Source organism: Cyclopterus lumpus, chromosome 21 (assembly GCF_009769545.1).
Source record: "Cyclopterus lumpus isolate fCycLum1 chromosome 21, fCycLum1.pri, whole genome shotgun sequence".
Classification (NCBI taxonomy): domain Eukaryota; kingdom Metazoa; phylum Chordata; class Actinopteri; order Perciformes; family Cyclopteridae; genus Cyclopterus; species Cyclopterus lumpus.
The window spans coordinates 2040671-2067455 of record NC_046986.1 but is presented as its reverse complement, the minus strand read 5'-3'; the positions used below and the strand labels follow the sequence as shown (position 1 = coordinate 2067455).

Sequence of the window (26785 nt, the reverse complement as noted above, 5' to 3'; positions counted from 1 at the left end):
CAGTTCCCTGATGGGCATACGTTGCATACGAGTTGTAGGTGTGATTCGTCCATAAGATAAATTAGATGAATTTATCAGTCCAATCCAGAATCTGGATCAGATGAAGAACTGTAAGACAGATGACGCTTCATTCAGATCCAACATGAAGTTACGTGTTTTCTTATTCTTTCTTTGCAGAGGGCACCGCGACCTTCATCGCCAAGATCGGCGGCGAACCGATCCCCAGTGTGAAGTGGATGAAGGGCAAATGGAGGCAGATCACCCCCGGTGGTCGCATCTCCATCGAGCACAAAGGCCAAGATGCCAAAATGGAGATCAAAGAGGTGACCAAGTCCGACTCGGGCCTCTACAGGTGCGTCGCCACCAGCAAACACGGAGAGATCGAGTGCGGCGCTGAGATGGAGGTCACCAAGAAGGAAGAGGCGGTGGGACACGGAGACATCAGGACGATGCTGAAGAAGTAAGAGAGAGATGGATTCCTGTCTCTGACTCGTGGAGGTTGAGAGACGGATCTATTAGTTTTTGTCACAGATCTCTTCAATACCTGCTCTGATTACGTATATTATGTTTGTCAGGACTCCCTCCAAGCAGAAGAGTCCCAAGAAAGAGCAACTCCACGACCTCAATATCGTGGAGTTGCTCCGAGGTCACGAACCCAAAGAATACGAGGGAGTTCTGCAGGAGCACGGCATCCACGACTTCCGCGCCATCCTGCAGGCTGTCGAGTTCCTCAAGAGGGAGAAGGAGGTGACGTCCGGAAAAGTGGTGAGAGAGATAAAACACTGGAGGTTTCACTGATGCTTATTAATAATAATATATTTATAATAATAATAAGCTATTGATCACATCTAACAGGTTCACACGTGTGGTATCTGAACATGTCACTGTGAGACAAAGAGAACAGAGTTCACCGTTACCACCATGTCCTCACTGACCGGGGCTAACGTTGTAAGCTAACGTTGCTAACGTAATTTTTCCCGCTGTAGGAGGTGGAGCATGGCGGCCTTGTTGAAGAGGAGGACATGGCCCGACTCATCCAGCAGCTGGAGGGACGCGCTGGCACAGAGGTACCCGACTAAACCAGTCCGCTTCACTGCGGAGGCTGAAACCAGTTCCCACTAAACTATGAGTGAACCATCAGTCTGTTAGCCGTCTGGGAAAGTTCTCCACTACAGTCTACGGTCTACAGCTGAGACAAATCCTGAATCCTCACGGTCTCACTGGAGTGAAACACGACATGAAGCATGTGAAGCTGCATTCATCAGTTTGGCCACCAGGGGGCGTCTGTCTCAAGCTTCCACTTCATGTCCTTCACTTTACGTTTGATACAGTTTGAGACGAAGACCTGAAGACAAAAGTCAGAGCTAAAGAAAGCTCCTCCATTTTGTCGGCATGCTGGAAACCCAAGAGGAAGTTGGCCATTTTTAAAACTGTTTTAGGGTTAAAAATGACAGAATATTATTGTTCATGTATTCTCATTTCAACACTTGTCTCCACTGGAGTTTTATTGTTCTGTAGTTCCAGCAGACCTGCCGGCGCTGGCGGCGAGTTTAAAGGTTTAAACCTGGTTTTGAATCCTCAGCCCGTCTCCGTGATGGAGGACATCAGCGACCAGACGACGGCTGAGGACCAGAGTGCCTCCTTCCAGTGCCAGATCCGGATAAACTACCCGGAGATCACCCTCACCTGGTACAAAGGCACCCAGAAGCTGGACGCCGGCGACAAGTACGACATCAGCAGCGTGGGAGACCTCCACTCTCTGCGCATCAAGAGCTGCCAGGTCAAAGACCAGGGCAGCTACCGCGTGGTGTGTGGTCCTCACATCGCCAACGCCAAGCTCACCGTCACAGGTCAGTGTGAGCGCCTCCTGCGGACGCCGTCTGGCCTCGTGTCCAGCTCCTTCCTGTCCTTATGGGAGTCCTGCAGACTAACACAAGAACTGACCTCTTAGAACCTGCTGCTGGTTCTGTTCGTGTTGTGTTCGGTGTTTCTTTTATATTCTCCTGCAAAGACTCGACTTTATACAGAATGAATATTAATACTTTTAATAAATAGCATCCAATAGATGAAACATGAAGCTCATGTTGTTGAAGTCAGACAGTAGCTCTGATTGGCTGCTTTTAGCCAAACAAATTCAGTTCACTAAACGCATCCGACGCATCGAGGTCAGTGAACGCCACTGTGCCACCTTCGAGTCCCTCACTGCCGTCACGTGGTGCAAAGGCTCATGGGAGCTCAGCGAGAGCCCCAAGTACAACTTCAGGGCCGATGCCACTTTATGACCATATGACGAAGGTTTGTTGGTCCCTAAACGTGATGTTCATCGTGGAATATTTAATAAGAAACAGAAGCAAATACCTCAATGTTCCCAATCTGCTAAGTTATGTTTGAAACTTTTAGGGTTTTACAATGCTGACAAAACAATTGACAGATTTGAATGCATTTTATGATTAATTATATAATTATTTATTCAAGTTTGCTTACACTTTACACTTTGGGCATCTGTGAACAGCATATATATACATATATATGTGTGTGTATATATATATATATATATATACATGTATTATGAATGTCTCCGCCAGGCGTTGACTCTGTGATCACCCGTCTGGAGTCGTTGGGAGAAGCTCGGCTCTCCGCTGAGCTCCACCTGTCAGACAGAGGTCTGTAGTTCAATCCCTCACTTTACGTTTGTGGAGCTCCTCTTGGTTCCTCAGCTAATCCGTGTGCACTTGTCCTTTCACAGAGGTTGAGTTAGGGAGGGTTCCTCAGGGTGAGTACCTTCAATAAGCACAGATTACATGCAGCACTGATATCACGTGAACATGAGCTGATTGAAGCTGTTTGTGAACCTTCAGACGTCACCGACTCGTATCTTCATGTTCCAGAAGCAACTTCTCTGTTCGTTGGAGGTGAGGCTTTGGCTCTTTGACTCTTTGACTCTTTGACTCTTCACGTCTCGCCGATTGTTTCATTCATTCGTCTTCTTTTTGCCTAAAGAGTCCTCCGAGTTTTATCTCTATGAAGAACGCACACAAGTGAAAGGTACTTTCAGACTCATCTCGTCAAACTGTATTAACTCTTGATTTGAGTCACCGCCCTAAACCCTTCATCCTCCTCATCCTCCTCCTCCTCCTGTAACTCTCATCCACAATAACCGTGTGATCCTTGTGACCTCGTTTCATATTAATTCAGCCATCGTGTGAAGATTAACTTCAGAACTCAAGAGGATGACGTGGAAACATCATCACGTTAAATTCATGTGTTTAAACTGCTGATTTTAATGTCAAAGGTAAATAAATCACATTATTCACAGAGATTAAATAACAAACCTTCAGATTAAAGAAATCTGATCTCAAAATCTGAATTAGTCGAGATTCAAGTCAGAATTTTTCATTTTAACATTGAAGAAATTCATTGTTCAGATTTTAGTCTGAAAAACAGGTTTGAGATCAGATGCGTGAGTTTGATCTCAGATCATCTTCTTCTGAACAAAGTGAACTCTGTGAAGGAGATCTGTGACAGCTGATTGATCTTTGATGTAGCTTTCAAAAGCCTGACGCTGGAAGAGGAGTCGGTTTGCTCTCAGGTTTCAACAGTCTTCTAGTTCATCTCTGGAAAACTGTCCTCGTCGGTCTCGTCTGTCTCTGTTCCTTCTTCCTGTTGTCTCGTCCTTGTTCCTTCTTCCTGTTTTCTCGTCTCAGTTCCTTCTTCCTGTTGTCTCGTCCTTGTTCCTTCTTCCTGTTGTCTCATCTCAGTTCCTTCTTCCTGTTGTCTCGTCCTTGTTCCTTCTTCCTGTTTTCTCGTCTCAGTTCCTTCTTCCTGTTGTCTCATCTCAGTTCCTTCTTCCTGTTTTCTCGTCTCAGTTCCTTCTTCCTGTTGTCTCGTCCTTGTTCCTTCTTCCTGTTTTCTCGTCTCAGTTCCTTCTTCCTGTTGTCTCATCTCAGTTCCTTCTTCCTGTTGTCTCGTCTCTGTTCCTTCTTCCTGTTGTCTCTTCTCTGTTCCTTCTTCCTGTTGTCTCAGCTCTGAATCTCCTTCACTCGTGAGCAGCGAGCCGTCTTCTTGTGTCTAAATGTCCTTTTGTCTCTCAGCAGCCGAGGCGCTGGAGAGGACGCAGACGAGAGCAGACGCCCCTGCAGGTACAGACACTTGTAGCCGCAAAGCAGCCGAGCCGCTGATCTCAGATCTGTTTGTTTCCAGTTTAACCGCTTCTGGAAGCTTTTCTTCCTGCTTCGGCGTAGATCTTCTTTTTGTCTCGTCTGTCTCCTCATGTTGATCTTCCTCTTCCTCTTCCTCTTTTTCTTGTGCTCGTACTAACCCTCAGCAGAGCTGTGTGTTCAGTAGAAAGTAGAGTTTTAATGTGAACTTTCTTCATCTTTCAAGTTCCTGAGGTTTACAGGAGACCAGAGGAACCTGTAGCTCCGTCTCCAGTCACAGGTATCTGCTCACCTCTTCCTGTTGGTTCTTTATGTACTTCCTGTTGTGTTCTTTTCTTCAAGTATTCATCTTAAAGACCTAAATGATGTTTGATGTTGTGGTCATAAACTGACCTTGTGATAATATTTTAAAGAAGCTGAAGTGAAGAAGCCGCATCGTGAGGAGACCGTCAGCGCTCCGGCTCGGAGAGGAGAAGCTCCCGAAGGTAACGCTCAAACCGAAGGCTTTCTTTGCTCTTGGTCTTACAGACGTTCTTCATTCTTCCTGAAGCAAACATGTAATTCAGTCCTTTTCATATACTTTTATAAGAAACTGAATATTTACACGACAATTTCCGAATTTTTGCATTCAAGAATCTTATGATCAAATCTGATGATCATTTCATTTATAACAGCAGTATTTATGCATACCTTTATATAGAGAGAGAGATATTTTAACATTTTACACTTTGGATGATCTTAAAATCCATTTTCTTTGATTTCTTCATCAAATAAAACTTTGTTTCACTTCCTGTCCGTCTCACTTCCTGTCTGTCTCACTTCCTGTTGTCCTGCCGTCTCAGCTGAACTCAGTGCGTTCACAGCATTGTATTCTTTCTGTCTGTCATCTTTTCATCTTTTCCTTCTTTCACCTCTTTGACTCTTGAAGCTGTGCTCTTCTTGACTCACAGTAATATTTCTATGTTAACCTTGAAGAACCTTCAGCTTACGTGGAACCAGAACCGGAACAAGAGAAAGTGACGCTTCCCAGAAAGGTTACACCTGAACCTGGTCTACCGAAGACTAAAACGGTTCCCTCTGAGCCTGAAGTGGCCCCTCAGACACAGAAGGCTCCTGAGCTGAAAGAGTCTGAAGTGAAGCCTGAAGCTGAACCTGCAAAGAGTAAACCAGTGGCCCCTAAAGAGACAGGTAATGAAGGCCAACTGGAAGACATTGAGGTTTTCTTTGTCTTGTTGAGGTCTCTAACACGTTTGTGTACATCTTGATTGTTCTTGTTGTTCTTCTCTACTCACCTCTTTACACATGGTCAGGTGTTTTCAATGTAATCCCTCAACAAACTAACTGATAAATAAATGCCGTTTCAATGATGATGCCCTCACCTTGTTCCTACAATAATCTTATGATACACGTCAATGGGAAACGTCTTCATGTTGCCAGCTGGAGTCAAACTACCAAAGACTGAAGATAGTTACACAGAAGTGTCTTCTCTTTGAACTCTTTGATTTGTGTTGTCATGTGATACAAACCAGTCTGGTTAGAGTGGTCTGTAATGTTAAAGCCTTAGTGGTTACCAGCAAGTTACTGAACATGTGCAATGTTCTTTAAAGCACCAGAACGACCAAAACCAGAAGAACCTGTAGTTCAGCCAACAGAAGCCAAGGTTACTCCCTCAAGACCAGAACGTCCTCCAGCTAAAGGTGACTTCAGATCATGTCTTCATGTCTTTGAATTGACTGGTTGAGAGTGTGGTCTTTGATTCCATGTTCACCTTGGTCATCAGCTGGAGGTTAAATAATATATAATGTTCTTTTAAGTGCAAGATGGAAACCGACCAGAGGAGCTTGATGTTCGTCGATCAGCACCACAGGTTACTCCACCCAAGTCTGAAGCTGTTCCAACGAAAGGTACAGCAACGATGCTCTCATCGGGTTGCCTTGTTCTTCTGTTGTTTGTGTGTTTAAAAAAAAAGTTTTATTACATGGAAAGTAATACTTTCTAGGAATATCTTTAAGCACTCGTTAGAGTGTGACTTGCACCTTTTGGGTTTAATTTTCTTCAAAATATGGTGAACAAGATAATCATGTAAAACATAAATGTTCTTCAAAGTTGTCTCAGAACCAAAGTCATCTGAACCTGCAAGAAAACCACATCTTCTGGCTGGTAAACCTGAGCCAGAAGCACGGAGGTCTGAAACAAAACCAGAAGAACCCAAGAAGGTTCTGGAAGAAACAAAGAGGGTTGCTGAGGTGCCAAAGAAGGTTTCAGAAACCCCCAAAAAGGTTTCAGAAGAGCCAAAGAATGTTTCAGAAGAGCCAAAAAAGATTTCAGAAACCCCAAAGAAGGTTTCAGAAGAGCCAAAGGAGGTGTCAGAAACCCCAAAGAAGATTTCAGAAGAGCCAAAGAAGGTTTCAGAAACCCCAAAGAAGGTTTTAGAAGAGCCAAAGAAGGTTTCAGAAGCCCCAAAGAAGGTTTCAGAAGAGCCAAAGAAGGTTTCAAAAGAGCCAAAGAAGATTTCAGATGAACCAAAGGTTTTAGAAACCCCAAAGACGGTTTCAGAAGAGCCTAAGAAGATTTCAGATGAACCAAAGGTTTTAGAAACCCCAAAGACGGTTTCAGAAGAGCCTAAGAAGATTTCAGAAACCCCAAAGAAGGTTTCAGAAGAGCCAAAGAAGGTTTCAGAAGCCCCAAAGAAGGTTTCAGAAGAGCCTAAGAAGATTTCAGAAACCCCAAAGAAGGTTTCAGAAACCCCAAAGACGGTTTCAGAAGAGCCTAAGAAGATTTCAGAAACCCCAAAGAAGGTTCCTGAAGAGCCAAAGAAGGTTTCAGAAACGCCAAAGAAGGTTCCTGAAGTACAAAAGAAGATTTCAGAAAGCCCAAAGAAGGCACAAGAAGAGCCAAAGAAGACACACAAACTAGCTGAAACAGAGAAAACTGAAAAGTTACAAACAGAGGAAGCAGTGCTGAGCCACCGAGCATCAACAACACCAAAAGATTTGGAAACACCACAGCAAATTCTTCAGGCTGAAAAGCCTCCACAACAAGGTAGATATACGTCTGAACATCTTTTTTTAACTAATCCTTCCTCCTCTTGATCTTTTAACTTAAGATTTGAATATTGAATTCTGAGTTATTTAACTAAATCCTCAGAGGTTTTGTCTTATGTCTGTGTTGTTGTGTGTGTTGTCTGTTTACTAACAATGATCAAAAAGTAGAACAGATGAAGAAACCTCAGGAAACCGCAGCACAAGCTAAAACAAGAAGTATGCTTCATCTTTCTTTTAGAAAACTCGTCCATCACTTTCTTGTAGTTTGACTAACTGACTTTATTTATTTGTCTATGAAACCAGATGAGGTTATTCCTTCTGGAAACGTATTAGTCCAGCCTGAAGAAGCTCCACAGCAGAGAGGTAGTGATTCATAATACATACCATTTAGTTTAGTAAAATGAGGCTCACACTGAAACTGTGTTTTCGTGTTTTGATGGTTTTTATCTTGTGTTCTCTCTTGGTCACCGCTCCATGGTGCACATCTTCAATCCTCTTAAAGTAACTCCAGTTCCCACGAAGACTGATCTTAAGCAAACAACAGTAGTGCTTGAAGACAGCAGGCAGTCGACTCTGAAGACGGGTGGTGGAGAGAGGATTCCTCAGCCAGAAGAAGTTGGACAAAAGCAACAGGAAGTCAAGACATATGAAAGGGAAGTAGAGGTCAGGGAGGCAACTGTGAAAGAAGAAATTACTTTGAAAAGGGAGTTAAGACAACAATGGGTTTCTGCTAAGGCTGAGGAGCAGGTTTCCACATGGACCCGTGGAGGTCAGCAGGTAGAAGACACCGAGCCACTAGAGGAAATTGAGCCAGCAGACACTGAAGATGAGGCTGAACTGGAGGAAGCTCAACCTGATGATGATGAAGAAGACTGTCCAGGAGACAGAGCAGTGGACCGGAGAGAAGTATTGTCTTTGAGGTCTCTCTCGCCACCTCTGAAGGAAGCTGACCTTCCATTAAACAGAGACGTCACACCTCCACCGGAAATGACTTGTCCCACAAAGAAAGAAGTTCCTCCTACTGACACTGGGTTCACAACACAGAAAGAGTTACTGGCCATTAAGAAAACTTATCAAGAAAAGAAAGGTGTGGAAGCTGACATTCCTTTAACTTATGCCGAGCAGAGAGACGTTACTGATTCATTTGTGTCTGTACTTTATGATGAAGAAGAAACCGTCTCTCCAATAGAGGATCTTGTTAAATATCAAATCTTTTCTACATCTAAAGAAATCATTGCACAAGAGAAGTCTAGAGTGCTTAAAGAAGTCACTATTTTCAAGCAAGCTGACTGTGTTAAAGAGGAAGAAGTCCGATCTGTCAGATCCATACCTCGTACACCTGAACAAGACTTACCACAAATTCCTCCCCAAACCACTCGTCCTCCTCCTCTAACAGAAGTTCTTCCCAAAACAGAAGGAATGAGCCCTAAAAAGTTGGAGTCGACAATCATGAAATCTACCGAAGCTGATGTAGGAATGTATGTTGAAGATATAGTACCTCTGAAGAAACCTACTCCTGTGTTGGAAGAAGTGTCCTCCCAAGAAAAACTTGTCCCAGCAACAAAATTCAAACCGACCAGTAGAGAAGTGTCACCTCCAGTTCCAGCACAAATTCCTTCATCTGAGGAAAAGGTCTGTTCTGAGGAAGACATTTTACCACCAAAAGAACCAGTTATGCCTCCAAAGAAAGCCATTGCTGTACTTCACAAAGCTGATGTTGCTCCAGAAGAAGTCTTCCCCCCTAAAGAAGTGACTCCACCCAAGAAACCCATCACTAAAGCCAAGTTTGCTCCAACTAAAAGAGCTCAAGTTCCACCAGAGAAGAAAGCTCTAACCCCTGAAGAAGAAACCCTTCCTTCCAAGAAGTTGGTTTCTCTGGCACAAACAGTCATCACCCATGAGGTGGATTCACCTGAAGAAGGAAGAACCTCTGCAATTACATCTCCAACAACAAGAGTTGATGGCAAGAAAGCAAAGAAGGGAACACAGGAGAGTGAACAACAAACTCTTCAGAAAGGTATTCTTTCTTTCTAATTGAGCCGCATAGGCTCCTGATCTTGAATAACAAAGAAACATGATACATCTTACACTAATCCTCACAATAAGCCGTCTTCGTCCATTGTCTTTTAAACATGTTTTGTTATGTCAATACTGTTTATACCAGGTATAAACCTTTCTTGGTCTATTAACATCTTTCATTTTTTAGTTGTTTCTTTTTCTTCATCAGCTGAAGTTCTTTCACATTTTCTTCTTCTTCAGTTTCAGCTTCTTCTTCTTCTCCTTGTTTGTGCTGTTAATTCATGTCCAAATCATCTGTATTCTTCAGTAAGTCTTGATTGGCCGTGTTGTTGTCTTGTTGTTGGTCGTGATCTTGCATCTTGTATTTTAAAGTGTCTCCTCCAGAGGAGAAGAAGCCATCAGCACCAACGCCTTCAGCTCCTGCTGCTGAAGCCAGAGTAGCTCCTTCTGCAGGTAATCGGTTCAGTTTGTACTCTCCTTATTGTCATTGGCTCATCAAGAGTCAGCCTTGTTGGTTTTCTCGTTGTCCGTTATTTGTTTGTGTTCTTATCGTCTCACTTGTCTTTGGGTTGCCTTGTTTGTAACTTTCCGTGTCACTCGCAAGATCTCGTTTTCTTGGTCCTGACTTTGGCATCTTGTATTCCCAAAGTTTCTCCCCCCGAGGAGAAGAAACCATCTTCACGAAAACCAAAGCTTTCACCTCCTAGTCCTGCTCCTGCAGAAAAAGTTGCTCCTCCTGCAGGTAGTCTCTTCGTTTGGTTTCTACGTTGTTGTGTCTGTTTGTTTTCTTGGCTGGCTCGTCTTAAAGTATCTTCATGAGTCAGTCAGTCTCTCTTCATTGACCGTGTTGTTGTGTTGGTCGTGATCTTGGCATCTTGTATTTTAAAGTGTCTCGTCCTGAGGAGAAGAAGCCAGCAGCACCAGCACTAAAGCCTTCAGCTCCGGCTGCTCCTGCAGGTACTTCTTTCACTTTGTTTTGTGTTGAAACCCTCCATGTTGTCTGGTTCTGTTTTTCTTACAGGTGACTTTCTGTCTGTTCTTGTATTCACTCTTTAACATCTTTAATCTGTTTTAATGCCTTCTCTTGGTCGTGACCTTTGGTATCTTGTACTCCTAAGTGTCTCCTCCAGAAGAAAAGAAACTGTCTCCGCTAACCCCAAAACCTCCAGCAGAAAAAGTTGTACCTCCTACAGGTAGTTTCTCCTGTTTGTCATATATGTTGTTTAACTTTCTGTTTGTTCTGTCTCAAAGAAATCTGTTGGTTTTGAAATTGTCTGTTTTCTTTAAGTATCTGTCAGTTGCTTGTCCATTAGATCTTTGCCAGTCATCTAATCAAGTTGGCGTTCTTGTAGCTCAAGTTTCTCCGGTGGCAAAGAAACCGTCTCCACCGGTGGAAAAGGCTGAACCCTCTCCTGTATCAGAGAAAATGTCTCCGCCTCAAGGTAACATGCTTTTATTTATGTTGCTCTCTTTTGTTTGTCTCCCGCTTTAAAGGATTTCTTACAACCGCTCAGTCTTCATAGAAAGCAATCTCAGCTTTGATCTAAGAGATGTCTACTTATCTCTGAATCTGTTGTCTGATGTTTGTACTGAAGTCTGTTTTATGTTCTCTAACCCAAAGTATTTGTTGAATGAGGCTAAATAACCTTCAAAAATGCTTTTTTTTAAAAACATCTCTTGGTGCATCTGGAGTTACTTTCATGCTATGATGTAACATCCTGTTGAACACCTGATGACGTCATTGCATCTTTAAGTGGAAATCATTCTGGAAACAAGAAGCCAACGCATGACAAACTTTCTTAACTCAAGTGCTTGTGTCAAAAATACAATAATCTCTTCTTTTGTGTGCATTGTGTAAACTTATATTGATCTTATTTAAATTCTTGCAGACATGGAACCAGTTTCAGCACCTGGACCAACTAAAGGTATACAAATAGTAGCTTATTTATTTTGAAAGAGCAGCAATTGATACATATTGCTATGTTGGATATTCTTTCATAAACAGCAAATATATCTCTTGTTTTGTGGTGTGAGTTCTGTGTTGTAAAAATGTCAGTAGAAATGTTATTTGTGAAAGTTATAAAAGTGTATCTACTGCCTTAAACACAGAACCACCTCATACACAAATGGATAAGATCCCAGTTCAGGAAGCAAAAAGCCCAGAATCACCTCAGAAGAAGAGTAAGTTCACCAGAGCACCCAAAGAGAAGGAACCAGAACCAGAGGTCATTAAGCTGAAGAGGGTTCCGGTGAAAGCTCCAGAGCCTGAGAGACAACTCGTAACTCTTAAAGCAGAAGTGACGAGGCATCAAGATGAAGAACTAACGGTTCATGGACTTCATGACAGAGAAGATCGAGAGATAATAAGTCTTGGTAGAACTGAGCGAGTCTTCACTGCAGAGGAGGAGCTGGCTCAGTTAGACTCGTTTGAGGAAGCTGAAAAGTTTACAGTTGTACAGAAAACCGAGAAAAAAGGATGGACAAGAACCCCAAAACCACAGAAAGAGGAAGAACCTGAGGTTCCGAAGTTCGAAAAGAAGAAAATAACAAAACTGCCAAAGGCAGATGAGCAGAAAGATTCAAACAAACTTAAACCATTTGAAAAATCAGGGAAAGCAGAAGAAGAAACGCAAAAGATAACGCTCAAAAAGGTACCAACAAAGCCCAAAGAGCCGGAGAAGGAAGTCATAACTCATAAAGTGGAAGTGACAAGGCATTACAATACAGAGATGACAGTTCAGAAGCTCTGCGATAGAGAGGATCGCGAGGTTCTAACACTTGGAAGAACTGAACGAGTCTTCACTGCAGCTGAAGAGGCACCTGAACTGGCTCACATGGAGGAACCTGATAATCTGGAGGCAGAAGATGAGAATTCAAGATGGATAAGAACCCCGAAAAAAACCAAAGGTGAAGAACCTGAGCCGGATTTAACAAAAAAGAAAATAAAGATGTTGCCAAAGAAAGAGGAGGAGCAAGAAGTTGTGACACTGAAACCATTTGAAAAACCAGAGAAACCTGAAAGAGTTGAACCTGCGAAAGCTCAGAAAGAAGGTGAGGCGACGGCGGATACTGAACGCACTCCATTCAAGAGAGTTGAGACGCCACAGAGAGACCAACCAACCTCTGCTATGAAACACAGAAAAGATGAAGGTGCTCCGTTGACAAGTCCAGAGGTAACTCCTGACGCCAGCAAAGACCAGAAGGATATCCAACATAAGGAAAAGTCCGATCAGGGACCAAAAGCTGTTGACAAGCTTTGCATAAAACCTAAAGTTATTTCCACACCAGAGAAAGAGAAAGAGCAGATCATGTTAAAGCCTTTCACCAAAGTCACCAAGCCTGAGGAGAAGCCAGATAAAGTAGCTGAGGAAGAGAAATCAAATGTACCCAGTCCAAGAGATGAAAGTTCAAAAGAACTGAAGGAGCAGCAGCTTAGGGAAGTTGAAAAGACTGAAACACCTCAAAAAGAAGATGAGAAACCTCAGGATAAAGACAAGCCAGCTGTTCCACCCAAGAAGCCCAGTCCACCAGGAAGGAAACCAGCTGAGAAAGAGATCCCACCAAAACAAACCGGTATCCTGAAAGGTGTCGAACTCAAAAAGACTCCTTCGCCTCGAATGCCGAAAGACAAGGTCGAAGTAGAAAAGCCCTTCAAACCTATCGAGCAGCTGAAGAAGGTTGAGCTGAAAAAGACTCAATCACCAAAGATCGAGAAGCCGAAACCGAAAGAACTTGAGCACGTCCCCATTGAGAAGAAGCTAAATGCTGAAAAATTAAAACGGATTCCCAAAACGGTTTCACCAAAAGACTCTGTTGAAGCTGTGACACTCAAAAAGGTCCCAAAGAAGCCGTCACCAGAGGAGGCTCCGCAACAAGAACAGCCTGATAGAAGGCGGATCCCCCTGGTGAAGGAGGTCTCTCCTGGAGCCGTGCAGATGAAGAAGGTGCCCACCCAACCGGAAGAGGAGGTGTTCGAAGAGGAGGCTGAAGAAAGGGAAGGCGAGGAAGAAGAGGAGGCCTGGGGCTGGGAGCTGGTCCCCCCCGATGACTGGGAAAGTGAAGGGGTCGATGGGGAGGTCCAGACTCCAGGAACGCCTGGCAGCAAACGAGGTGAGACGAAGGCCGGCAAACTCCTCATCTGATGCCTCTGGAGCCCCCTCATCCATCTCAAACGACTCATCTCATCTTCATGACATCTTCTTTTAATCACCTGATCTTTTGTTCACCTAGAGCTCCTTCGTACGTCTATCTGTTGGTTCACCATCCGTTCTCTGTCATGATCTCATGTGTCCTCAAATGTCTGATCCACATCAACCATGAAGTGTGTGTCCGTTTGTCTCTTTTATCATCTTGTCATATAGTTAATTTATCTCCAACTTTATTCTCTTCATCTGTGTGATGTGTTCCCATGTGGAAGAGAACATGTGTCACATTTATCATGTCAGCATTGCTCAAATCTTCATCTTGGTTTCTGTTGGATTATTCAAGTCAATAACAGCCTCAATCAGACACTTAAAACTCATCTTATTGTTTCTTGTCCAGATGGAAAACCCACCGAGGAACCACCAAAAGCCCGAGGCCGAGGACTTGGGGGTATGAATTCCATTAGAGCTCATGTGTACTTGTGGTTTGTGCTTCGTAATGTCTGGAGCTGTTTTCTTGTCTTGTCCTTTTCTACATAACCAGATGTTTTGTGTTAAGCTTTTAATCTTGGCTAGAAAGTTTAGAAGAAACAAAATGGACTGGGTAACGAACCTCGAGCTGTTTGGTACCAAACGAAATGTGTACGTCTCAAAATCTGTAAGATACCCAAAGACTTGTGGTCTCGTTGCCATTCAGGCAAACTTCTTGTAACGTATTCAACTAAACCTATTGTATGTGTGTCAATACCAACACTCATTAGTAGTGCAAAATGTTGATACCCAGATCTGTTCAACAGGAAGTTGTACTTTCTTACGCCGATACCAGCCAATAGGAGCCCTGCTTTTGTCTGACATCAGCACATTCTAGGACCTTTGATACGTGTTGATCCAGACACAACAGCCGCTCAAAGGAGCAGATCTTTAGTGGAACAGTTCTTCTTCAGTCACACAGTTAAAGTCTATCTGAGCTCTTTCACTATTCAGCTTCACAGTTGATGGATGTGTAACATCTTTCCCTTGGTTGTGTTGTCTATGTTGTTGTTCAAAGAATCCTGTTGGGAGCTCATGAAGAGTGACTCGTCTTGCATGACTAGTCTTCAAAGAATCTTATATTCTAACACTGTTGGCTTAAACCTGATATCTCTTTAATGTGTCATTACTTCGACTGAATGACTGAAGGAACGGTAGGCACAAGGTCTTAAAGACATCTTATTGTTTCATGTCAGATTCTTCTTCACTCTCCATCGTATCTGAAACTAACTTGATGATTTTTTTCTATGTGGCGTTGCAGCGAGACAGACCCCGTCTCCTGGTGACGGTGGCCGGGGCCGCGGCCTGAGGCCCGGCGGAAAAGGCCCGTCGCCACCAGAGGAACCCTTTGGAGGATTCAAGCTCAAAGCCGTCCCCCTGAAGTTCATCAAGAAGATTCAGGACATCGTGCTGCAGGAGGCCGAGTCCATCGGCTCGTCTGCTGTGTTTGAGTGTGAGATCTCGCCTTCCACTGCCATTGCTTCATGGATGAAAGATGGCAGCAACCTGCGTGAGGACCCCAAACACAAGTTCATGGCTGACGGCAAAGATCGCAAGTTGCACATTATTGATGTGCAGCTGTCCGACACCGGGGAATACACATGTGTGGCCAAGAACGCCGGGAAGGAAATAACATGCACAGCCAAGCTCATTGTTGAAGGTAAACTATGCAACACAAACACTGTCACAATATTAAGAAATACATTTTGATCTATTTTTTTGTTAGCATCAAGAAGTTCTCAAAGTCAGGTACAGTTCTGGCAGAAGGATGCAGAATACGGAATGATACCCAGCAAATACTGTTCTTTAAATGACTCTCATGTTTGTGCAGAGCTGCCTGTGAAATGGCTGAAAGAGCTGGAACCAGAGACTTCCTGCATGAAGGGTCAGCCCATGTATCTGACCTGTGAGCTGAACAAAGAGAAAGATGTCACCTGGAAGCGTAACGGCGCCCTCCTGAAGAAACAGGCTGGAAAAATAGCCGTTAATATCATTGGAATGCAGCACTCCGTGACCATCCAGAACGCCACTGAGGAAGACACCGGCGTCTACACATGTGAGGTGGACGGACAGGAAGACATCAAGACCACAACCAACATCAAAGTGATTGGTAAGCAGCAGAGACGAGCTAACGCCATCACTGAAACACCTTGTGGATGGAAATGATCACCAGATGGAATATGTCTGTCAACACGATGCCTGAAGGAACACTGCTTATGTTATAAATCACAAACTAGAAGTCAAACAAAGAGCATTTGGACACAAAACATACTGATAATTGAAATTCCATAATTGTACCTTGTCATGGCAACACAATAAATCATAATCACTCTCACGGCTGACAACCACGTGAAGACAAAGACTTCAGAAGATAAGGTTTCCGTCAAGTTTCCATGTTCCACAACAATAGCATCGGGAAGAATAAGCTAGTTTAGGCCGAGAAGCAGTACTGCTAACATGCTAGCTATGCAGTTAAATATAACTTTTAGTTCATTGAACAGATCAAGCTAGAAGCCATTTTTTATTACATTACATTACATGTCATTTTGCTGACGCTTTTATCCAAAGCGACTTACAATAAGTGCATTAAACCATGAGTCCAAACTCAGAACAACAAGAATCAAGAAAGTAACATTTTTTAAGAAAGCCAAACTACAATAATACCATAAGTAATACCATAAGTAATACCATAAGTAAGTGCCATTCAAGTGCCACTGAAGTGCTAATCGGTTTTTATTCAAGATCTAGTCGGAAAAGATGTGTTTTTAGTTTCCGGTGGAAGGTGTAGAGACTTTCTGCTGTCCTGATGTCAATGAGGAGCTCGTTCCACCAATGAGGAGTCAGGACAGCAAACGGTCGTGATTTTGTCGAGTGTTTAGCTCAAAGTGAAGGAGCTACAAGTCGATTGGTAGAAGCAGAGCGGAGTGAACGGGCTGGAGTGGTTTGATCCCCAGCTCAGCTAGCCCATGTATATGTGTCCTTGGGCAAGACACTTAACTCCGTCATTGCTCCCGTAGCTGTTCTACAGTGTGTGGATGTTAGTTACTGCTGATGGACAGGTGGAACCTTAGCTCCTCCCATCAGTGTATGAATGTTAGTTTCTGCTGATGGCCAGGTGGAACCTTAGCTCCTCCCATCAGTGTATGAATGTTAGTTACTGCTGATGGACAGGTGGAACCTTAGCCCCTCCCATCAGTGTATGAATGTTAGTTACTGCTGATGGACAGGTGGAACCTTAGCCCCTCCCATCAGTGTGTGAATGTTAGTTACTGCTGATGGACAGGTGGAACCTTAGCCCCTCCCATCAGTGTGTGAATGTTAGTTACCTGATGGACAGGTGGAACCTTAGCCCCTCCCATCAGTGTGTGAATGTTAGTTACTGCTGATGGACAGGTGGAACCTTAGCCCCTCCCATCAGTGTGTGAATGTTAGTTACCTGATGGACAGGTGGAACCTTAGCTCCTCCTATCAGTGTATGAATGTTAGTTACTGCTGATGGACAGGTGGAACCTTAGCCCCTCCCATCAGTGTGTGAATGTTAGTTACTGCTGATGGCCAGGTAGAACCTTAGCCCCTCCCATCAGTGTGTGAATGTTAGTTACTGCTGATGGACAGGTGGAACCTTAGCCCCTCCCATCAGTGTGTGAATGTTAGTTACTGCTGATGGCCAGGTGGAACCTTAGCCCCTCCCATCAGTGTGTGGTTGTGAGTTACTGCTGATGGGCAGGTGGAACCTTAGCCCCTCCTATCAGTGTGTGGATGGGTGAATGATGTCATGTAGAGCTTTGAGTGGTCGGAAGACTAGAAAAGTGTTATACAAGTGCAGGTCCATTTTTCATTCATATCACCAACGCTTACTTTCACATTTTCAAATGATCTGAACTTTCCGTCCTCAGAAATCATCAAAGACTGGCTGGTGAAGCCTCTGCGGGACCAGCATGTGAAACCGAAGGCCAAGGCCACGTTCAAATGTGAGCTGTTCAAAGACACTCCCAACTGGAAGTGGTTCAAAGGAGACACCGAGGTCACTCCTTCTGACAAGGTGGACATCCAGAAAGATGGAAAGGACATGACGCTCACCATCAACAATTGCCAGCCTGACGACGTCTCGGAATACACCATCGAGGTGGAGGATCGCAAATACGTGGCCAAGCTCACACTTGGAGGTTGGTAGAACATTCACAGATCCTCGTTAGAAGCCCATGTGGCCCACAAAGGTATTTTTACCTGTTAACGGCCTCTTTGTGGTGTCTTAGAGCGTGAAGCTGAGATCCTGAAGCCGCTCTCCAGCGTGGAGGTGGTCGAGAAGGAGGAAGCCAACTTTGACACTGAAATAACGGAAGACGACGTCGTCGGTGAATGGAAGCTGAGGGGACAGGTGTTGATGAGGTCTCCGGTAAGATCTCAGAGGGTCTGACAGCAGCTAAGAAATGTTCCCTTACCTCAAGGAAAATCCTTTTTTTGTCCTAAAACTCAAGAATTTGTTTCTCAGAGCTGCGACATTAAAGCTGAAGGCCGGAAACGTTTCCTGACGTTGAAACACGTGCAGCTGGATCAGGCCGGTGAAGTGTCCTATCAGGCTCTGAACGCCGTCACCAGCGCCATGCTCACCGTCAAAGGTATAAATCCCTCACAGACACACACTTTGTTTGTCCTTTGTCTGCTGCGTCTGTTGGTCTCAGAAAACGAAGGACTGTGGGAAGGAGAAGGTAAGAACAGGGACACTGTGTTTCTGCTTTTGTGAATAACTGCCGCATTATTCGCACCTCCCAGAGATCGAAATGGGCTTTGTTGACCCTCTGAAGGACGTTTCTGTGCCTGAAAAGAAACAGGCCAAGTTTGAATGCACTGTCACCAAGGAGGTGTCAAAGGTCATGTGGTTCAGGGGGGCGGAGATCGTCACCCCGAGCCCTAAATATGAAATAATCGATGATGGAATGAAACACATGCTGATCGTAAACAGCTGTGAGTTTGACGACGAGGCTCAGTACACCATCGAGGTGTTGGGCCACAAGTCGTCCGCCCAGCTGGCGGTGGAAGGTAAGAGGCCGACGACTAGCTTCACGTTCGTTTCATGTTTGTGGCTTTCAAGTGTTTGTTGACGGCAACAAAACCCGTTTGTGTGCACCGACCTCCTCGTTGCAGGCATGAGGCTCAAATTTGTGAAGCAGCTTCAGGACCAAACAGTGAAAGAAGGTAAAGCGGCTCGGTTTGAACTGGAGCTGACGCACGACAACGTGCCGGTTGTTTGGTACCGAAACGAGGTGAAACTCCACATGAGCCGCACGGTGCTCACGCATGTGGAGGGAAAGAAACACACTCTAGAAATGAGGATGTTGACTCTAGATGATACCTGCCAGGTAAAGGCAGAGGCCAAAGGGATTCACTCCATGGCAAAGCTGACTGTCATAGGTAACTCTTCCTCCTCCTCCTCCTCATCTTCATGTTGTATTGATTCCAGCTTGTAGAACGCTACGGTTAATATCTGGAAGGAATTAACTCCTTTTTTGGTTTAGCTGTTATTTGACATGGCTTCAAGGATCATTCTGGTATTTTACAACTTGAGTTTTGTTTTCAGAGTTTTGTCCATCCTTTCTTTTTGTTAGCGTTTAAACAGTTCTGTAGATTCACAAAGAAATAAAGACAGGTTTGCATTTCCTCATCATGTCTGCTGAAATGTTAGCGGTTTCTTGCGACTCCTTCTCGAGCCGCCTCTCGTGGGCAAAGAGTGTGAAGTGAGCGGACTAACGGACTCGGGCTCCCGCTCCCGCTTGTGTTCCAGAGGGCGACGCCGTCTTCCTGGTGAAGCTGCAGGATTACACGGCCACGGAGAAGGACAAGGTGACTCTGGACTGTGAACTGAGCAAAGACGTCCCCGTGGTCTGGTACCGCAGCGAGAAGGAGATCATCGCCTCCAAGCTGGTGGTCATGAAGTCGGAGGGAACCCGCAGGTCTCTGGTCCTGACGAGAGTGGAGCAGAGCGACAGTGGACAATACGTGTGCGACTGTGGAACCGACAAGACCTCGGCCAACATCAACATCGAAGGTACCGAGATGAAACCGCTGTGGTAGGTGACACACGCGACTCCGTATTCAAAGTTTCAAATTCTTTAATCGCGTCGTTTTTCTCGCCACCAGCTCGCGACATCAAGGTCGTTCGGCCGATTTACGGCGTGGAGCTCTTTGATGGAGAGACGGCTCGTTTCGAGGTGGAGATCTCTGAGGAAGACGTCCACGGCCAGTGGAAGCTGAACGGAGAAGTCCTCAGTCCTTCTTCTGACGTTGACATCATCGAGGAGGGTGGCAAACACACGCTGATCCTGTACAACTGTAAAGTCTCCATGACGGGCGAGGTGGCGTACACTGCCGCCAACGCCAAGTGCTCCGCTAACGTGAAGGTCAAAGGTGAACCAACAGCAACCATCTTCACTTCATCTTCGCTCAGTCCTGGACCACATGTCTCACTTGACTCACTTCAAAGCAGCTCATTATTATTTAGGAGGACATGGAATGTGTTTCACTCATCAATATTTAAATTATTAATATCTATTATCTCCCTTTTAATGATGAAATTAACCCATTTGCAGCTGAAATGAAATGAAACCTCAGCGGCCATCTTTACTTTTTTAGGACCCCAACCATTCTAAACAGATCAGATTTATACTTCAAACCACATATTTTATTTACGGAGACTTTTTAAATATTTGCTTCATATTTGGTCTTTAAAACAAATAATTATGTTTTCATCTTTGGAACATTGTGCCTGACTTGACCTGCGTACGGCTTCAAAGTAAAAGCATCGCTCTGTGTTCCCACTCAGAACTTCCTCTGAACTTCCTGTCGGCGCTGAGTGACGTTCAGGTGTACGAGAAGGACGAAGCGAGGTTCGAGCTGGAGCTGTCGAGAGCTCCGAAGACTTTCCGCTGGCTGAAAGGTTCTCAGGAGCTGCAGAGCGACGACAAGTACGAGATGATCCAGGAAGGGAACATGTACGTTCTGGTGATCCGACTGGCCGCCTACGACGACGAAGCCAAGTACATGTTTGAGGCTGAAGACAAGAGGACGACGAGCAAACTCGTCATCCAAGGTAAGGCCGGCTTCCTTCAGCAGCTCTCAAGGCACATTTAAGAGTCTTTGAGGTTCATTTGGGATTCAAGATTTTCATTTGAGTGTTTATACTTTTTAACTATACTTTACAAACTGTTGTGGGTCGGGCTGCAAAATAAGATCCATTAAAAATGTTTTTTATCTTTAATTCCAGGTATTCGCCTTGAATTTGTCAAGCCCATTAAAGATGTGACTGTGAAGGAGCGTGAAACCGCAGAGTTCAGCGTGGAACTCTCCCACGACAAGATCCCGGTGGTCTGGTACAGAAACGACGTCCGCCTGCACCCCAGCAAGGTGGTGCACATGTCGGACCTGGGAAAGGTCCACACGCTGGCCTTCAAGGAGGTCACCATCGACGACACCTCCATGATTAAAGTGGAGGCCATGGACAAGGCCGTGACCGCCATGCTCACCGTGATCGGTCAGTATCGCTGCAAACCCGTTCACCTATTCTCTCAAAATGATTTGGGGAGTAAAAAAGTTGAAGGTCATAAATTCCACAGACAACAAACAGAAATGTCACTTTAGTCCAGAGAAGCTCCTGCTGTTGAAGGAACCTGAAGTAAGCGTGGATGCTAAAGATTGGACATTCGCTAAGAACCGAACCAAAAGAGAATTGGTCCATGTGGGACACAAGCTGATTTATTTAAAGCTAGTTTCCGAACGTGTGACTGCTGGTTTCTAACATGCCAGCGTTGTGTTTTCCTGCAGAGGGAGATCTGTATTTCACCACCAAGCTGCAAAACTACACAGCCGTGGAGCGCGACGAGGTGAAGCTGGTTTGTGAACTGAGCAAATCCATCGCCGACGTCAAATGGTTCAAGGACGGGAAGGACATCACTCCCTCCAAGACCATCGCCATCAGCACCGACGGAAAGAAGCGCATCCTGACCGTCAGGAAGGCGGACAAGGCCAACATCGGAGAGTACACCTGCGACTGTGGTTCAGATAAAACAACAGCCAACCTCAACATTGAAGGTAACACTCAGCTTTTCACAGCCTCAAATGTCTAAATATTGCTGCGATAATCTGCCAAATAAAGCAGAGTATCAGAGTTCAACTGAACTATGAACAGGCTTTTAGCAGTTTGGTTGAAAAGGAGGTTCCTTTGATCTGAAGGACACGGCAATGAGGTCTGGATCGATTTAAAGAACCATTCTCATCAATGTTGCTTTGGTTGAAAGAAAAACATTCTCGGTAAATCCAACGATCAAAAATAATAGCAAGATTCTTGGCTGTCAAATGTTCAGATGTCAAACAAATGCCAAGAGTTCCTGATGCTTGATCATGAATATGTCGAGCGTATGAAGTCATGTGACGTCATCGGCCTTTGAGTGGTATCTTTGAGTGGTTTGAACTGTCTGAGGTCCGAGTGGACCGAGGGCTCACAGAACTCCACGGGAATTAACCATAATGTCAATGTTGCTTTTAGATGTGAGAGTGTTGCTGGAGCGATGCATTCATGAGCCCAGACGAGCATTCTAGAAGTTACTTCATCTCTGACTGGTTTCTTTGCTCCTGGTCTTCCTCCCCTGCAGAGCGGGACATCAAGGTCGTTCGTCCATTGTACAGTGTTGAGATCACGGAGACGGAAACAGCCAAGTTTGAGACAGAGATTTCAGAAGAGGATGTCCACGGAAACTGGAAACTGAAGGGAGAAGCTCTGCATCAGTGTCCCGTGAGTCTGGTTCCTTGATGTTCCCGAAGACCGTGTGGAGGGTCACCCCTAAACCTCACCCTAACCCAGAACTGTCGTTTCAGGATGTTGAGATCAAGGAGGAAGGAACCAAACACATGCTGATCCTCTTTAATGTCCGCATGGACATGGCCGGAGCCGTCGACTTCTCAGCAGCCAACGCCAAATCCAACGCTCAGCTCCGAGTGAAAGGTCAGTCGGTCTCTAGGTGTCCAGGCTGGTCCTCTCGTCTTCAGGGCTCAGGCATTCCTTTCTCCACGAAGATCCCCATTCAGTAAAAGACAGCAAGACATTTTTCATTTCACAGATTATTAGATTCAATATGACATTTCAATACACACACATACATTTAGTTTCTTCTGGAGCCAAGACAAGTTGAAGAGATTTTTATTAATCAAATGTTGGAAGGGTTAAAAAAGCATTTAAGTCTGTGGCAGATGAATAAAAACTTTAGCAGCAACTTAAATCCATTTTTCAGTAAGAGAGGCCACTTAATGAATTAAAGTATTTCTAAACATCAAAAGATGATTCCTAATCTCCACTTTGTGTCTTCAGCAGCAGAAAGTGTTGAGTGCCTTTTTCAGTTTTCAGCCAATCAGGTGCTGAGTTTATTTTAGCTGCTGCAGACTTTATCTCAAGTGAGAGGCTGCTCTCTTATTGGAGGAACCCGGCTCTCTGCTGCCAACAGCAAACAAACCTCAGACCAGATGCATGCTGGTACGTTTAACTATGTCTTCTTGTCCCTCAGCTCGGTCCATCGGGCTGCTGCGTCCCCTGAAGGACGTGACGGTGACGGCCGGAGAGACGGCGACCTTCGAGTGCGAGCTGTCGTACGAAGGCATCGAGGTGGACTGGTTCTTGGGGGGACACAAGATGGAGGCCAGCGACCGGGTGAGTCCACTTTCTCAAAGGAAAGCTGTTGAAACCAGTGCTGCTTGAAGTGTTTCACTCAGAGAAACCATTTCAGAACTGAACTCAAAGAACACACAGAACGAGCCGAAGATGCTTTTATTTTGAAAGTATTCAGTAAAAACAGTTTCAAGTAATGTGGAGGAAAGTTTAGCTTCTTGTAAAAACTATAAAAGGAACTCCGTGAATCTACGTTCAGTCGTACTGGTACGATTTTTTTAATATATATATATATATATATATATATATATATATATATATATATATATATATATATATATATATATGATAGCATTAGTACAACTAGTGGTGCAGTGATTGGGAAAGAATGGTTTGTTTCTTTCTCTTATTGATTCTTGTGCAGATTCATTTGTCGGATTTGTTTGACAGAAGTTGTTGAATAAAAGAAAATATTTGATAAGCTGGAATGTTTTCAAGAGACTGAACATATTTTTTACAGTGTTGAAGATGCAGTTAAAAATAAGCTGCTGTTATCTTGAACTCACAGAGCTGCAGCTCCTTATATGTAGATAGGTTTCTTACATCCATCCATTATCATCCTCCTATCCGTCACGGTCCGAGGAGACCAACAGGACCACATCATCTGCAAACAGCAGCGAGGCGATCCCGAGACCCCCGAACCCGACGGAGGCCAACACCCACCGGGAATGTGTCTGACTTATTACTGAGAATACGAACACAGCTCTTACTGCTGGCGTACAGAGACCGGACGGCCCGTTGCAACGGCTCCGGCACCCCATACTCCTGCCGCACCCCCCACAAAAACCGCAGAGGGACCCGGTCGAAAGCCTTCTCCAGGTCTACAAAGCACATGTAAACTGGTTGGGCAAACTCCCAGGACCCCTCCAGTAATCTTGCGAGGGTAAAGAGCTGGTCCACTGTTCCACGACCGGGACGGAATCCGCACTGTTTGTCTTGAATCTGAGGTTCGACCAACGGTCGGAGCCACTTTTCCAGCACCCTGGCATAAGCTTTTCCCGGGAGGCTGAGCAGTGTGATACCACGATAGTTTGAGAACACTCTCCGGTCCCCCTTTTTGAAAATGAGAACCACCACCCCGGTCTGCCAGTCCATGGGCACTGTTCCCAATCTCCATGCAACATTGAAAAGGCGTGTCAACCAAGACAGTCCAACAATGTCCAGCGCCTTCAGCATCTCAGGGCGGATCTCATCCCCCCCCTCCTTACCCCGGCACCTAGTCACCAAGGAGCCAACCAGGCCCGAAAGGCCTCATTCTTCACCATGACGGCTTCCCTCACCCCCGGTGTCCACCACCGGGTTCTCGGGTTGCTGCCACGATGGGCTCCGATGACCTTCTGACCACGGCCCCTAGTGGCCACAATAGAGGCTTTGAACATGGTCCACTCGGATTCCATGTCCCCAACCTCCCTCGGGATGTGTGAGAGGTTTATACGGAGGTGGGAGCTGAAGACCTCCCGGACCGGGTCCTCCACTAGTCGTTCCCAGTTCACCTTCACTACACGTTTGGGCTTACCAGGTCTTTCTAGCCGGCTCTGATCCAACTCACCACCAGGTGGTGATCAGTTGACAGCTTAGCTCTTCATATTACCAAATAATATAAAAAAAACAAAATGAATATTTGTGTTTGCAGGTGAATAAAATGACAATGTGTTTCAGGTTAATAAAATATGAATATTTGTGTTTCAGGTGAAGACTCGTGTGGTGGGGAAAGTTCACACTCTGACCATCAGAGACATCACGCTGTCGGAGGCCGGCGAAGTCAAACTGACCAGCAAAGACTTCCAGACTCAAGCTCATCTCATCATCAGAGGTGAGACACTCGAACGCACCGCAGACTCTGAACGCATCACGGTGAATCTTCGATCGTGTGATCACATGGCTGTGTGTGTGCGTGCAGAGCCGGCGGTGGAGTTCTCCAAGCCTCTGGAGGACCAGACGGTGGAGGAGGAGGCGACCGCCACGCTGGAGTGTGAGGTTTCCAGAGAGAACGCAGAGGTACGATGGTTCAGGGACGGACAGGAGATCAGGAAGACCAAGAAGTACGAGATGGTCGTCGACGGACGCAAGAGAGCGCTGGTGATCCACGACTGCTCTCCGGACGACGCCAAGATGTTCACGTGTGACGCCAAAGACTTCAAAACCTCCTGCTTCCTGGAGGTCACGCGTAAGAACCGAACCTCAGTCCCGTTTCAGAGTTAGAGTTCATCTGAAAAAAGAAGAGACTGAAACTCAGTCAGAGAATCATCATCACCCAGTCAAGAAGTTCATTCAGTTGGTGACAAAAAGAGTCGTATTGCATTTAGATTAAAAATATATGAATACAAACTTTTATAATTTATTCAATTAAATGTACTTAGTAAATCACAGATGCTCCTCAGAGGGCTTTACAATGTGTTCACATCAGAACAGATCTTCATATAGAAAGCTCTAAATATTCCATAATTAATAATTAATACTCAAAAGGTTGAAATTATTATTACAATCAAGTCTTAACAGCATGACATCACACTTTAAAGTTATGAAGTCATCATTTATAGAAACTCTAAGGGGATTTTATTTCTATGATTCTTAACTTTTCATATTTGTTTGTTTATGTTTGAGCCTCCGTACTTCTAAAAGGATTTGACCCTCTTCAGCTTCCGTACTTTATTGTCTACAGGATCGATAAACAGATAAATTGTTAAGCTTTAACTGATCATAAATCCATGTGTCGTCCTCAGCTCCTCATGTGGAGTTCATGAAGCCGCTGACGGACGTCGAGGTCAAAGAGAAAGAATCCGCTAAGTTTGAATGTGAAGTGTCCCGCGAGTCGGCCAAGGTGAGACACGCCGACCAATCAGCATGCAGCTCTGCCGCCACTCGACTTTAAAGAGTTCAGACAATGAAACGCGGTTTCTGTTGTTCAGGTCCGCTGGTTCAAAGACGGCAGCGAGATCAGGAAAGGAAAGAAGTACGAGATCCTCGCTAAGGGGGTCCAGAGGAGCCTCATCGTCCACAAATCTGTGTTCGACGACGAGGCCGAGTACGAATGTGACGCCAGAACCTCCAAGACCTCCGGCATGCTCACGGTCATCGGTGAGGAACATATACGTATATATATATATATATATATATATACACACCACATGTCTTTAACATTGTTACACAGAGACTTAAAGGGTCAGTAGTGATGTTTTGAAGTGTGTCTGAGGTTATAAGGTTATAAACAGTTGCTCTAAAGGTTAAAGCCTGAGAGTCACGCTCGGGGCAGATTTAACCCTCCCATCTGGTCACAGAGGAGGAGGCCAGGTTCACTAAGAACCTGTCCAACGTGGAGGGGACGGAGACGGACAGCGTGAAGATGATCTGCGAGGTGTCGAAGGCCGGCGCCGACGTCACCTGGTACAAAGGAGACGAGGAGCTGCCGGAGGGCGGCCGCTACGAGCACATCCCCGATGGACGCAAGAGGATCCTGATCATCCAGGACCTGAGGATGGAGGACGCCGGCGAGTACAACTGCAGGCTGAGTCCGGCCGTCAAGACATCGGCAACGCTCAAACTCAACGGTGAGAAGATGATGACGATGATGATGATGTATTTCCTGTTTGGTTCTAAAATATTAGAGCCAGCTCAATGTTGCTCAGCTTAGCTTAGCATAAAGACTAGGAACAGGGGCAATAGCTAGCCTGGTTCTGTCCA

At 45.1% G+C, this 26785-nt stretch overlaps 1 protein-coding gene across 1 annotated transcript in view; it reads left to right on the top strand.

Annotated features, from left to right (window-relative positions):
- Nucleotides 1-26785, top strand: part of ttn.1 (titin, tandem duplicate 1) — a 163960-nt gene that overhangs the window by 49099 nt on the left and 88076 nt on the right. Inside the window, 34 exon segments of the mRNA XM_034561711.1 lie at nucleotides 178-460; nucleotides 576-765; nucleotides 987-1067; nucleotides 1583-1850; nucleotides 2125-2238; nucleotides 2586-2663; nucleotides 2747-2773; nucleotides 2859-2901; nucleotides 3556-3577; nucleotides 4092-4139; nucleotides 5258-5345; nucleotides 6273-7199; nucleotides 12509-13330; nucleotides 13763-13813; nucleotides 14654-15052; nucleotides 15224-15502; nucleotides 17289-17558; nucleotides 17649-17788; nucleotides 17885-18011; nucleotides 18166-18432; nucleotides 18538-18804; nucleotides 19175-19438; nucleotides 19531-19797; nucleotides 20213-20479; nucleotides 20654-20920; nucleotides 21211-21477; nucleotides 22038-22177; nucleotides 22261-22387; nucleotides 22944-23086; nucleotides 24794-24917; nucleotides 25005-25271; nucleotides 25828-25925; nucleotides 26014-26182; nucleotides 26383-26652. Coding sequence (XP_034417602.1) covers nucleotides 178-460; nucleotides 576-765; nucleotides 987-1067; nucleotides 1583-1850; nucleotides 2125-2238; nucleotides 2586-2663; nucleotides 2747-2773; nucleotides 2859-2901; nucleotides 3556-3577; nucleotides 4092-4139; nucleotides 5258-5345; nucleotides 6273-7199; nucleotides 12509-13330; nucleotides 13763-13813; nucleotides 14654-15052; nucleotides 15224-15502; nucleotides 17289-17558; nucleotides 17649-17788; nucleotides 17885-18011; nucleotides 18166-18432; nucleotides 18538-18804; nucleotides 19175-19438; nucleotides 19531-19797; nucleotides 20213-20479; nucleotides 20654-20920; nucleotides 21211-21477; nucleotides 22038-22177; nucleotides 22261-22387; nucleotides 22944-23086; nucleotides 24794-24917; nucleotides 25005-25271; nucleotides 25828-25925; nucleotides 26014-26182; nucleotides 26383-26652 — 7461 coding nt within the window.